The following is a 12,193-nucleotide window of genomic DNA, read 5'->3' as shown; positions in this document are numbered from 1 at the left end:
ACCGCAACCTCCGCCTCCTGGGTTCAGGCAATTCTCCTGCCTCAACCCCCTGAGTAGCTGGGATTACAGGCATGCACCACCATGCCCAGCTAATGTTTTGTATTTTTAGTAGAGACGGGGTTTCACCATGTTGACCAGGATGGTCTCGATCTCTTGACCTCGTGATCCACCCGCCTCGGCCTCCCAAAGTGCTGGGATTACAGGCTTGAGCCACCGCGCCCGGCTGATTAGACTTTAATTATACTTTAAAAGAATCACTAAACTTACTGTCTCAAATAGATTCCTCCCAAAGTATTCTAGCGAGCTGCCAGGATGGATGTTTGCTTTCATGCTGTTTTTTAAAAATTCGTTTTGTGTTTCAGGTTGAACTTCAGTTTCAATTAAATCGATTACCCCTCTGTGAAATGCACTATGCACTAGACAGGATCAAGGACAATGGGGTTTTGTTTCCAGACATCAGTATGACTCCCACCATACCATGGAGTCCTAACAGGTATAAAAAGGCGATAGCTCATTAAAAGAGGTTATGTTAATATTAAATTGAATATCTGTATCAAATAAGCATACTTTTATAAGAACGTTTACCTGTGCTGTTCAGGAGACACTAGTTTAGAAAAGAGAGTAAAAGAACACTTCAAATGAAACATTTGAGGTTCATCATCTATTTACTTTGTCTCAGAGTCTAAATGAATTCTGTTGCTTTTCTCAACAGGCTTAATTTGATAGGATGCCAAGCAATTCAGGAATATTTCCAAGTAGAAGTTGAATGGCAAAATTAGGGCCTTTCTAAAGTGGTTCCAGTAGTGAATTTTAAATACTTTTAATTTATTTATTTATTTAGAGTTGAGATCTTGCTCTGTCACCCAGGCTGAAGTGTAGTGGCATGATCATTGCTCCCTACAGCCTTGAACTCCTGGGCTCAAGCAACTTTCCTGCCTCAGCCTCCAGCTAGCTAGGATTATAGACACATGCTACTGTGTCTGGCTGATTAGAAACATTTTTATAGGCAGGGGTCTTGCTATCTTAGTCCAGGCTAGTCTTGAGATTCTGGCCTCAAGTGATCTTCCTGCCTTGGCTTCCCAAAGGGCTAGGATGTGATCCACTTCACCTGATCTAATTTAAAATAATTTTTAAAGATACAAGAGATATTTATAAATTAGCAAAATGGACAAAGTACAATAGAAGAAACTACTTCAGAAACCACTCTCAAGTTAATGGTTGTATATTGTTCTGCTTTAATTTTGTTAGGATGTCTTTACAAGTAATTGAAGAAGGTGCTTCCATTTTGATTGAAGCATGGATGGCAGTGAGAGCTGTATGCCTGCATCTGTCATTTCATCTCTTCACTGGGTTTTATCTCCTTAGCCCCTGCCCATGCTCAACTCACAACACCTTTAAAAAAAAAAAAAAAAAATCTCAGTGGCTCTACACAATAGAAGTTTATTTATCACTGTCAATTCAGTCATGGTAGGGTGGCCCTTTCCGTGACTGATGCGAGCCTCTGGGATCTTCAGTAAGTGGTTTCCAGGAGCACCTTGGGTGTTGACATTCAGCTGGCCGACAGGGGAAGAGTGAGAGCACAGAGGGTCATGTGGGAAGCTTTTATGGGCCAGGCCTAGAAGTGGCATGTATCACTTCCCCTCACATTCCATTTCTTCTGGTCCTAAAACAGAACGACAAGAAATGTCCTTATGACATAAAACCTCAGTCATTTCTCCCTTGTTTTGCTTACTCTTACTGTGCTGTCCCCTCTTTCTTTTTACTGCCAAAATCATTGAGAGGGAGTAGTCTGTGTATTTCCAGTATTCTTTCTTATTCACTCTGTAACCTCTGTTTTCCTCTTGTGTGCTATCCTGAAAGTGATTGGTGATCTGCTAATTGTAAAAATCCAGTGGCGTCTCCTCAGTTCTCTTCTGATTCAGCTTCTCTTCATGCTTCCTTTTCTTTTCATTCTCAGAGCCAGTGCTTCTTTTAGATCTGGACTATTTCAGTAGCTTTCTGGTTGGCCTTCTCTCCTGCCGTCTGTGGCCCTGTTTTCTGGCTCATCCCAGATATTTCTCCGAGTTAGTTCTCTAAAATAATCATGTCATTTCACTGCTCACAAATCTCTGATGACTTCCCTTGCTATGTAGCTAAAGGGTGAGCAGTGTAAGCCAAAGTGCCACTGTATGGCCTCCTTGTGCTTTCCAGCAGTATCCTCTCAAATTTCTTTTTTTCCTATGTACTTGACACTCCTTTTCTCCCTCTAAATCCCCATGTTTTAGCAATATTGAATTTCTTTGAAGTTTGTTTAATTTGTCATATTTATTTGCCTCCTTTCTGTTATTCTTTTAAAATTGTTAATTGTGGTAAAATACACATAACCTGAAATGTACCCTGTTAACCATTGTTAAGTGTACAGTTGCATAGTGTTAAATATATTCACATTGTTGCGCAATCTCCAGAACTTTTTCCTCTTGCAAAACTGATACTATGTACCCATCAAACAACTCATTCCCCCCTGCCTGCAGGCTTGCCCCCTCTTTAAGTGATGTTCTCTCTCTCATATAATCTTTGCCCAATGCTAGTTAACGGAAGATCTCTCTGTCCTTTAAGATTTGGTCCAGATCATATACTCTCTTCTTCAAACAGATGAACTTGACCCTTCCATGTCAATATTTTAACAACTATTTATTGAGTGTCTGACATGTGGTAGGCTCAGTTTTGTGTTTTTAAGCACAGTTTCTCTCAGTTTGTCAATTTGTGTACATTTCTAGACTGTGTTTCTTGTTAGACTCTGGGCTTTGTATAGGTAGAGACCATGTCTTATTTTTCTTTGAATACCAACAGGATTTTACACATTAATCATATTTGGCATATTTACGTTAATAAAAATTTCAAGTTTAAAGAAGAAAAGTTTCAATTGTGAGGCCATACCAGTAAGCTTTTAGGCATTTTTACTTGATGTACTCACTTCTGAAAATTATATTGTATATAATGTAGTATATTTAAATACCACTGACTTTTTTTTTTTTTTTTTTTTTTTTTTTGAGACAGAGTCTTTCTCTGTTGCCCAGTCTGGAGTGCAATGGCGCAATTTCAGCTCACTGCAACCTCCGACTCCTGGGTTCAAGCAGTACTTCTGCCTCAGCCTCCTGAGTTGCTGGAATAACGGGCATGCGCCACCATGCCCAGCTCATTTTTGTATTTTTAGTAGAGACGGGGTTTCACCATGTTGGTCAGGCTGGTCTTGAACTCCTGACTTCATGATCTGCCTGCTTCTGCCTCCCAAAGTGCTAGGATTACAGGCGTGAGCCACTGCGCTTAGTTTTAACTGCAAAAGTAAGCAAACTTTCAAGCAGGAAAAGACTTTTATACCACTGTAATTTAAATAGCAATTAAAAGGTATTTGGGTCTAGGAATATACTGAGAAATCATTAGTTGTAATGGTAACGGGCTCACGCCTATAATCCTAGCACTTCGGGAGGATGAAGTGGGAGGATTGCTTATGCTCAGGAGTTAGAGTCCAGCCTTAGCAACATAGTGAGACCCCATCTCTATAAATAAATAAATAAAAATAAAAATTACCTGGGTGTGATGCACATGCCTATAGTCTTAGCTAGGTGGGAGGCGGACCTGGGAAGAGTGCTTGAGCCCAGTAGTTTGAGGCTGCAGTGAGCCACTATTGTGTCAGAAATATTTTCTGGAATCATGCGGCATATAGATAGATAAATGAAGTTGAGAAATTGTTCTTAAGCATGTAGTCTATAAATTAATTATAACTGTATTAGGTCAGGGGAAGAAAGGACTTTGATAATTTAGCTCTGGGAATAAAATAAAGTTTAAAATAAAGATGGCTGCTATAGTTTATTTTCCGTAAGCTTTTTCCAGTCAGCTGAGGAAGGAAGTGAAGAGCAAGAAGGAAGGGCTTCCTTTAGTTAAAAAAAAACAAAAAACAAATTATAATAAGTGAGGCTTTGTTTTTACTTTATTGGGTATAGAAACCCTTCTGAGGACTTCTTCCTCCATCTAGTTGATCAGAATTGGGTCTTTAGCAAAGGAGGCTGGGAGATGGAGCGTTATAGCTGGCTAGGCTTAACAGTAGAGGAAGACAGAGAGAAAGCTGCTATGATGGTTTTAGGGTAACCATTCCACCTAATGCTACCACATACATTAGGTCTGGACTTAGCCATCACCTAAGGCAGCTTTCTCATTTATAGAAGATAGAAAATGGCTGGATACTGGTAGAATTATGAATAAATAAGCTGGTTAATGCTGAGGGACTCTGAAATAAAATGAGATTTAGTGAGTGGCAAATTTCAGAAAAAGAAATATTGGCATGATTTTATGGTCAGTTTGTTTTCTAAGTTTTTATATTTTATAAGGCGAATTTTGTTGGTTTGAGATTATATGTCATAATATAACTGTTATTTTATATATGTATTATAGAGATGGGGTCTCACTATGTCGCTCAGGGTGGTCTTGAACTCCTGGTCTCAAGTGACGCTCCCATCTTGGCCTCTCAAAGTGCTGGGATTATAGGCATGAGCCACCATGCCTGGCCAGGTTATAATTTCTTAAAAACTGAAAGTGTTAAGGTTTTTCAAAAATAACCAGCTTCTGATTAAGTAAAATATAGCCTCACAGAGGGAATTTTCCTGTCTAAACCCTGTCCTCTATTTCAGGATTATTTTGCAGGCACTTTGATTTTAAAATTTCTAAGAGTTTCTTTACACACCCTTCCTATTTTGATTCACATCCCTATCATTTTTGCCATAGTTATTGTGATGTATAGTATTTTAACTGTAGTTGTGAGAAAGAATGCTGTTGATTCTCTTCTCAGTTTGATCTGTTTCAGCATCTGCTGTCCATTTAAATCTTCAAAACTTAGCCAAGTCATAGAAGGGATACTAGTAAGATAGATCTCATTACAGTCACCAAATGTGCAACTGTGACAGGTGTTCTGTACTCTGACCAATATGACATGTGTATTATTTGTGTGTGTGTATGTGCAAAAATATTAAACATTTCATTTGTTTGGCTTTTTATGGCAAACAAGATCTTTGTAAAAATTCTACGTTAAGATCTTTGTGAAAATTAGTATCTCTTTACCAGGGACATAGAGGTTTGTTCTTTTCCTCTTGTTTTAAACCTAACAGATATTTTAAATAATTAGAATTGAAATTTAGATAGTTTTCCTTTTGCATTTCATTTGCTATGCAAAAAAACCTAATCCTCCATTAATATCAGTAAAATGTTTTCTGATGCTTTTTTGTAACAGAGGGAAATTACATTTTTGAAACATTGCCATTTCTACTTAAAGACCTGGCAGCAACTAGATTGAAAGTATGTGATTTCCTTAGATAAGTTACAAAAATATTTTTGTATGTAGAATAGGACAAGATAAAATTAATTTTGATTTACATGTTAAAACACTCTACCCTGACTATTGGGTAACTTTCTAAAAAGTAGCTTTAGAATAAGCATTTGTTTTTAATAGATGCTATGCTATTTCAGTGGTTTTAATGATTCACTGAAATTCAGGATACTTGTGTGTTGTGTTCCATTTATTAATGAGATGCATGTGTTTAAAATAAATTTTTATTTTCCATAGACAATGGGATGAACAGTTGGATCCTCGACTAAATGCAAAACAGAAAGAGGCTGTTCTGGCCATTACCACTCCACTTTCCATCCAGCTGCCGCCTGTGCTTATCATCGGACCCTATGGGACAGGCAAAACGTTCACGCTAGCTCAGGCTGTCAAACATATTCTGCAGCAGCAGGAGACTAGGTGAGAGAGTGGGAAGTGTGCTCATATTTCCCTGGTGTAGGGTACTACCTCTGTTCTTGTTTTAAGTACCAAATGAGGGCTAGCAACATAGTTTTCCTGCAGCTCTTAAACATGAAGAAAAGAAGAAAGGAAAAGCCGTAAACCCAAACCCCAGAGCACTAAAATTTGAATTCTCTTAAAACATACTGTTTTTAAAATTGGCAATATAGACAGTTTTAAAATGGTTTTAAAATAGCCATCAGAACAAGTCTGCTATGGAATTGTGGTATCTGTTAGAGTGGAAAAAGTTGGGTTTAAGTGTATACATATATATTAGATGATAGATTAAAAATGATTTTGGGGAACTTCCTTTTTAGCTTAAAGAGTAGTGTAATTTCTTACAGCTATCACTGAATAATGTTAGGGATTACTAAGTAGGGTAAGGGAATTGTATAATATTAAGATGGCCACAGCTTTTTTTTTTTGGTATTATACTGCTTGAATAGTTTTGTGTTTTATCATTCTTTTTATTTGCACCATTTATTTCAGCAGGATTCTCATTTGCACCCATTCTAATAGTGCTGCTGATCTCTACATAAAGGATTATTTACATCCATATGTAGAAGCAGGCAATCCCCAGGCAAGACCTCTCAGGTATTTTTTTTAAGGCTTATTATGTATCTGTATCATACTTTATTATTCTTAAGAAAAGGTGTCTGTAAAGATTTTAGCAACTTTGGAAATATCAAAATCTTTAACTGTGCATTGGCATTTAGAGGTTATGTCTTTTGAAGAAGCTGTTTAAATTACGGAAATATGTAAAAATCTTTGACTATTCATTTCTTAAACATTAAGAGAAAGACATCCTTTTTTAAGTTTTGTGTGTAAAGTGTTGTTTCAACCTGAGTAGATTTTGATATGTACCTCTAAAAGCTAGTATGATTAAATAATATAAATAAGATAATTTAAATTAAATCTAATTCAGTTAAAATTCTGGCATATTTTGCATGGCAGATTAGTCATGCAGTGACAGTTCTTTATGAAAATAAAATTTTGGCTGTGATCATGCGGGTAATTTCATAGAAGCTACACATGAGATAAACATGAAATATTGAAATAAGTTCTGCAACTAAATGTACTTGACTGGTATTTAACAACTTTTGCTACCATTTGAGAGACAAAGTGTCAGAGAAAATTTCAGGTTGATATAGAAAGGCCCTCTGAGTATACATGGACATGAAATGTACTTAAATATAGGATGTGGGGGAATAAAATCCTTTTCTTCAGAAAACAATAAAGAATCATCAAATTGTTGTTTATTATACCATTTGCCTTCATTGTATGAATTAATGTTTAGTTTTGCCATTTTATAAACTAATATGTCTTGCCCTAGGTTGTTTGAATACAGTTGTTTACAAATTAATTTCTAACTGCACTTTTGAATCATAAGTCACTAACTTTTTATTTCTACTTGAGCTCAAGCATGGAAAAATGAAATTATGTTATTTAATTCTTCAGTAGTTATAACCAAAGCTGTTTGAATGATCTTAGAATTCCATTAAAAACAAAGAGGAAAAAGGTGGCGTGACCTGTTAACAGAGGTTTTTATGCGATATTTTATTTTTACTTTGGAAGATTAAGAAGCAGTAATTATTTTAAGTAGATTCTAGTTGTATTGAATATGAAAATATTACATATATACAATCATTAACACTATAAATGAAAACAGTATTTATTGAAGGATACATTCATCAATAAATAGTTTGCTTCAGAATCTAATGTTTTTCAGCTCATAAGTGAAAGTTGAGTAGCTAGCATTTTTGCTATAGGTGTTCTCACTTTAATGATATAAGTTGCTTGTTTTGTTCACTTACATTGTTGGTAGAATGCGCATGTGTTATATAGGAAGTCTGACCTTCATCAGTTATGGTGTACTTGGTTTGAAAATAGTGGAGTAAAGCCCTCTCAAATCTTGGTCGACTTAGCATAGGTCGTTTGATATTTGGGGCTGTAGAGCAGTTGCTGATGAACACTAAAGCCATCACTCACTAGCTTACATTTATTTTTTTCAATGTAAAATTATTTTTTGGAGGTTGTAATCCAACATGTGGTGCATCTAGATATGCAGAATAAGAAGGTATGTTCAGTAGGGCACATGTATAGTTGTTGTGGCCCAAATATTGAAACTTGCCCTCTAGCAGAAAATCTTACCTCTCTGTAAGTCTCAAAAGTGGTTCAGCCCAAGATGGAAAAATATTTATAAAAATATTCAAATGCAAATTTCATGTTATTTCATTTAGTAAATGGAATAAAGTAAGAAAAAGCCTGACTTCCCCAAATATTTTCTTTATGAAGTCCTACATTTTCACCATAGTTTTTCTCTTTGGGAAAGGTGTTAACGTGCAACTGTATTTCCTCAGAGAATACATTGAATTAAGATTTATTAGCACTATTATTACATTAGCTCAGATTAATTTATAATTTTCCTAATAGACGACAAACATGGAAGACACGTGAAATGGATTAGAGAAGATTAGTATGACGGAGTACTCTGGGAAGATGAGGTTTTTCTGAATTGTCCCAGGATGCAGAGGAAAGAACACAAGAGGGCACTAGGTGTCTGCTCATGCTCATGAAGATGGGTGTCTGTAGGGAGGAAGGCTGATGAAGAGTTTGCTGTTTTCATGATGCAGTCTGGAACAGGCCCTGAAAAGTGCTATAGTGTGAAAATAGTCAAAACATTTCATAGTGAAGACAGTAGTAAATGTGTTTAAATACACGTATGATTAAAAGTTGTGAAATTTTGTTAGTTTCCAGGAGTTGAGCTGAACTTAAAATATTTGGAGATGGAGATTTTGGAAACCATTTTAGCTCATGTTTAGTTTCAGTTTTTCCTTCTTCACTAGAATTAGAAGATTTTAAAATGGAAAAGATGGGAAAACAGTTTCTTTTTATGTGTGGTTCTGAAGATCAGTATCTGGTTCTGGCAAAGTTATGGCTTTGCAGTTAGAGGTCATCTATGGAGGTGTGCATTTCTTGCTTTCTGGGAAAATTGAAGGTAATTGTTGTTTTAGATTGATCTTCAGAGAAGCATATTCTGTGATCAGGTCATTCTGACTCACAGTAATTTAACTAATAACATTTTTGGGATTATTTGTTGCATATGAATTTACCATGTGAATAAAATTTCAGTGAATTAAAATTATATATTACCAGTGAATTAAAATTATATATATATAATATATATAATTATATATTATATATATTCTTAAATTCTTATTTTAAGAATTATAATTCATAGGGGATATGTGGATAGGTTTCTTTCTGGAAAAGATGTAAATTTCTTAATTGGTATTATATTTGAAACTGTCTTGCTACTGTCAATTCTCCAATTTAAAAAAATGTTAGCTGGGTTTTAAATAATCTTTTAGACAGTGTCTAACTTAAATGGTGCACAAAATGAAAGTACAGAGAATATTTTAAAATCTTTTAAAAGTTGGCACTACAATATTATACTTTCAAGAAAATTGGCCCAGTGATCAAGCATTGTGTTCTTACTAGCTTCAACTTGAGGTAGCTTTCCAAGATAATTGTGGAAAAAGTCAGCAGTGAAACTTAGAACTACAATTCCCCCCTGCCGCCCAACCCAACCCTTTGAGGAAGAAGTAGGTGCTTAGAGTTAGTTGATGAGTGTATTAGACCATTCTTACATTGCTATAAAGAAATACCTGAGACTGGGTAATTTATAAAGAAAAGAGGTTTAATTGGCTCATTGTTCTGCAGGCTTTATAGAAAGCACGATATTGACATCTGCTCAGCTTTTAGGGAGGCCTTAGGAAGCTACAGTCATGGTGGAAGCGAAGGGGGAGCAGGATGTCACATGGTGAAAGCAGGAGCAAGTAAGAGTGAGTGTGCATGTGGGAAGTGCCACACACTTTTAAGTGAACAGATTTCAGAGCGAAAGCTTAATTATCACCAAGGGGATGGCCCAAGCCCTTCATGAGGGATCTGCCCCCAGGATTCAAACACCTCCCACAGGGCCCTACCTCCAACTTTGGGGATTACATTTCAACATTGAGATTTTAGTGGGAACAAATATCCACACTGCATAAATGAGTAATTTGAAAAACCACTTTTTTTGATTTTCCCAATTTTACAATGAAATATTCATTGGAGTTCAGAGGTGAGGTCTTGGCTGGAGAGAGAAAACGTGTGAGTCACTAGGGTATTGGTTGTGATTGAAGCGTGGGCATGGATGACATTGCCAGGATAGTGGAGAGAGCGGGAGAGGAGGGCTGGAGAGTTCAAAGGGAAGCAGAGGAAGCTTGAGTCATGGAAGCTGAGGGGAGAGTCGGGGGGGCCGGGGGGAGCAACAGTGGAACTGCATGCTGCCAAGTCAAGGTACTCGATGGACTTGAAAACACCCATGCGATTTCTTGATGTGGAAGTTGTTTATGTCCCTTGATTAGATAGAGGGTAAACCATGTTGAATGATGAGGGGAATGAGTAGGAGGTTGGTAACTGGAGAGGACGTATGGATAATACTTCTGAGAAGTCTGGCTGTGAAAGAAGGGGAGAGGTTGGGCAGTGGTTGGGGGAATATGAGGATTTAAGTGAAGATTCTTTTTAAATGGGAGAAACTAGAGAGTTTTAATTTTAAAAAGCCACCTGTAAGTGAGAAGTCCAATTCAAAATTTTTTTTTTCCATAATGATTCAAATAATTGGCATTTGTTTTAGACTAGTATTCATGTTTATTTAAAAAATCACATGCATATACTTTAAAATACAAAAGGTCATGTTGTATTTTAAAGTTGATAGCAAAAATTTTTCTTTTTAATTAACCTAGCCACTGCTCATCAAATATTCCCAAGGGAATTTTTGACCTTTTTTTAAAGCAGTTTCTTTTGATACTTCCATTTTTAAAATTATAAATATATATAATATATAAAAATACAGATTATGTATATATGTGTCTTAATTTGGTTTTGGATATTTGGTGACTTTCTATTATGGTAGCTGCTTTTTTTTTTTTTTTTTTTTGGAGACAAGAGTCTTGCTTTTTCGACCAAGGTAGAGGGCAATGGGCTGATCTTGGCGCTCTGCAACCTCTGCCTCCCAGGTTCAAGCGATTTCCTGCCTCAGCCTCCTGAGTAGCTGGGATTACAGGCACATGCCACCATGCCCAGCTAATTTTTGTATTTTTAGTAGAGACAGAGTTTTCCATGTTGCCCAGGCTGGCCTCGAACTCCTGGCCTCAGGTGATCCACCTGCCTCAGCCTCCCAAAGTGTATAGTAGTTTCATTTTTTAGTGTTTTTATTATTATGATTCTGTAAATTATTTGCTGCTAACAAATAATATGCATGTTTCCTTTCCTATGCTTTTTTATATTTGTTCTAGCATTAATAATACTTACTGTTTTTCATTTGCTTTATTTTTTTTGAACGTCTTAAACCCTAAGTCACTCTGTTAATACCTGCCGAAACAAGTTTCTTCATTGTCACAGCTCTTAGATAATTTGTCAATGCCGTTTTTTCTCCTGGAAGCTTCCCTTCTGGATTTCTCTTGCTCCTCCTTTCTGAACTGGTTGTTCTTTGTTATGCTGACACTTCTTTTTGTCATTATTTTGGAATTTCTTTTTTCTTCTTTCCTATATTAGATCCTATTTCCTGGATCTTAGGTCTTCCTCTTTCTTGATTTTCTACCTTGTTTTGATGGTGCACATCCTTTTGTACACACACTTAGTTAGTGCTTTCAACCCTCTGACAAAGTTCGTAAGAGGTAATATTTTTTAGCTCTTGCCTTCTGAAAATGCCTTTGTTCTACTATCAGACTTAATAGTTCACCTGGGAGATGGGTAGAATTCTAGTTTTAAAATGTAGGTCATAACTGCATAGTTTTACCTTAGTATTTGCTTACCAGTAAGTTGATATTTGGACAGGTAGGCCAGGATCAGAAATCATGAGGATTTTTTTCATGATTAACTTTTATGCATCCAAAGATGTTTTTGTGTGAGCCACTGCTTGCCTTTTGAATAAAGTGATTATATGTAGCGTATGGTATAGAGGTTGTCATTCGTCTGCCAAGTCTAGATTGTCTACGTTGTGTAAAATTTCCCCTTCACCAAATATCACTTTCCTGCATGGTCTTGAATTGAATGAAAAATAGAAAAAGGAACTCAATTTTAGTTCCAAGAATTTAAAACATATTTTGATGTGATCTTTAGCAAAAAATGATTATAACGTCAGACTTGTATTTTTCTTATGTAATAACTTAATATTTAAAGCTGACTTTTAATAGCCATTTGCAAGATTTATTATCATAGAATTCCAATGTCTAAGAAAAACAAAAAGTTACTAAATAATATCAGACAGTGAAAAGAATTACTCTTTTATTTCACTTTTTAAATTAAAAAAAAAAATTTTTTTTTTTTTTTTTTTTT

General features: G+C 36.0%; 1 protein-coding gene across 11 annotated transcripts in view; it reads left to right on the top strand.

Annotated features, from left to right (window-relative positions):
- Positions 1 to 12,193, top strand: part of HELZ (helicase with zinc finger) — a 184,086-nt gene that overhangs the window by 87,299 nt on the left and 84,594 nt on the right. For 10 of the 11 annotated variants that reach the window (XR_004257816.1, XM_032241947.1, XM_032241938.1 and 7 more), the window contains 3 exons: positions 363 to 493; positions 5,594 to 5,773; positions 6,302 to 6,406. Coding sequence is in view for 10 of the 11 variants with exons in the window: in XM_032241947.1 (XP_032097838.1) it covers positions 363 to 493; positions 5,594 to 5,773; positions 6,302 to 6,406 (416 nt within the window). In the remaining variant the exon portion in view is untranslated. The remainder of the gene's footprint in view (positions 1 to 362; positions 494 to 5,593; positions 5,774 to 6,301; positions 6,407 to 12,193) is intronic. The other variant, XM_032241945.1, reaches the window with a different exon arrangement.

Source organism: Sapajus apella, unplaced genomic scaffold, assembly GCF_009761245.1.
Source record: "Sapajus apella isolate SASKATOON/1434 unplaced genomic scaffold, GSC_monkey_1.0 scaffold48, whole genome shotgun sequence".
NCBI classification, from domain to species: Eukaryota; Metazoa; Chordata; class Mammalia; order Primates; family Cebidae; genus Sapajus; species Sapajus apella.
The sequence above is the reverse complement of the archived record's forward strand: the minus strand, read 5'-3'. Positions and strand labels throughout refer to the sequence as shown.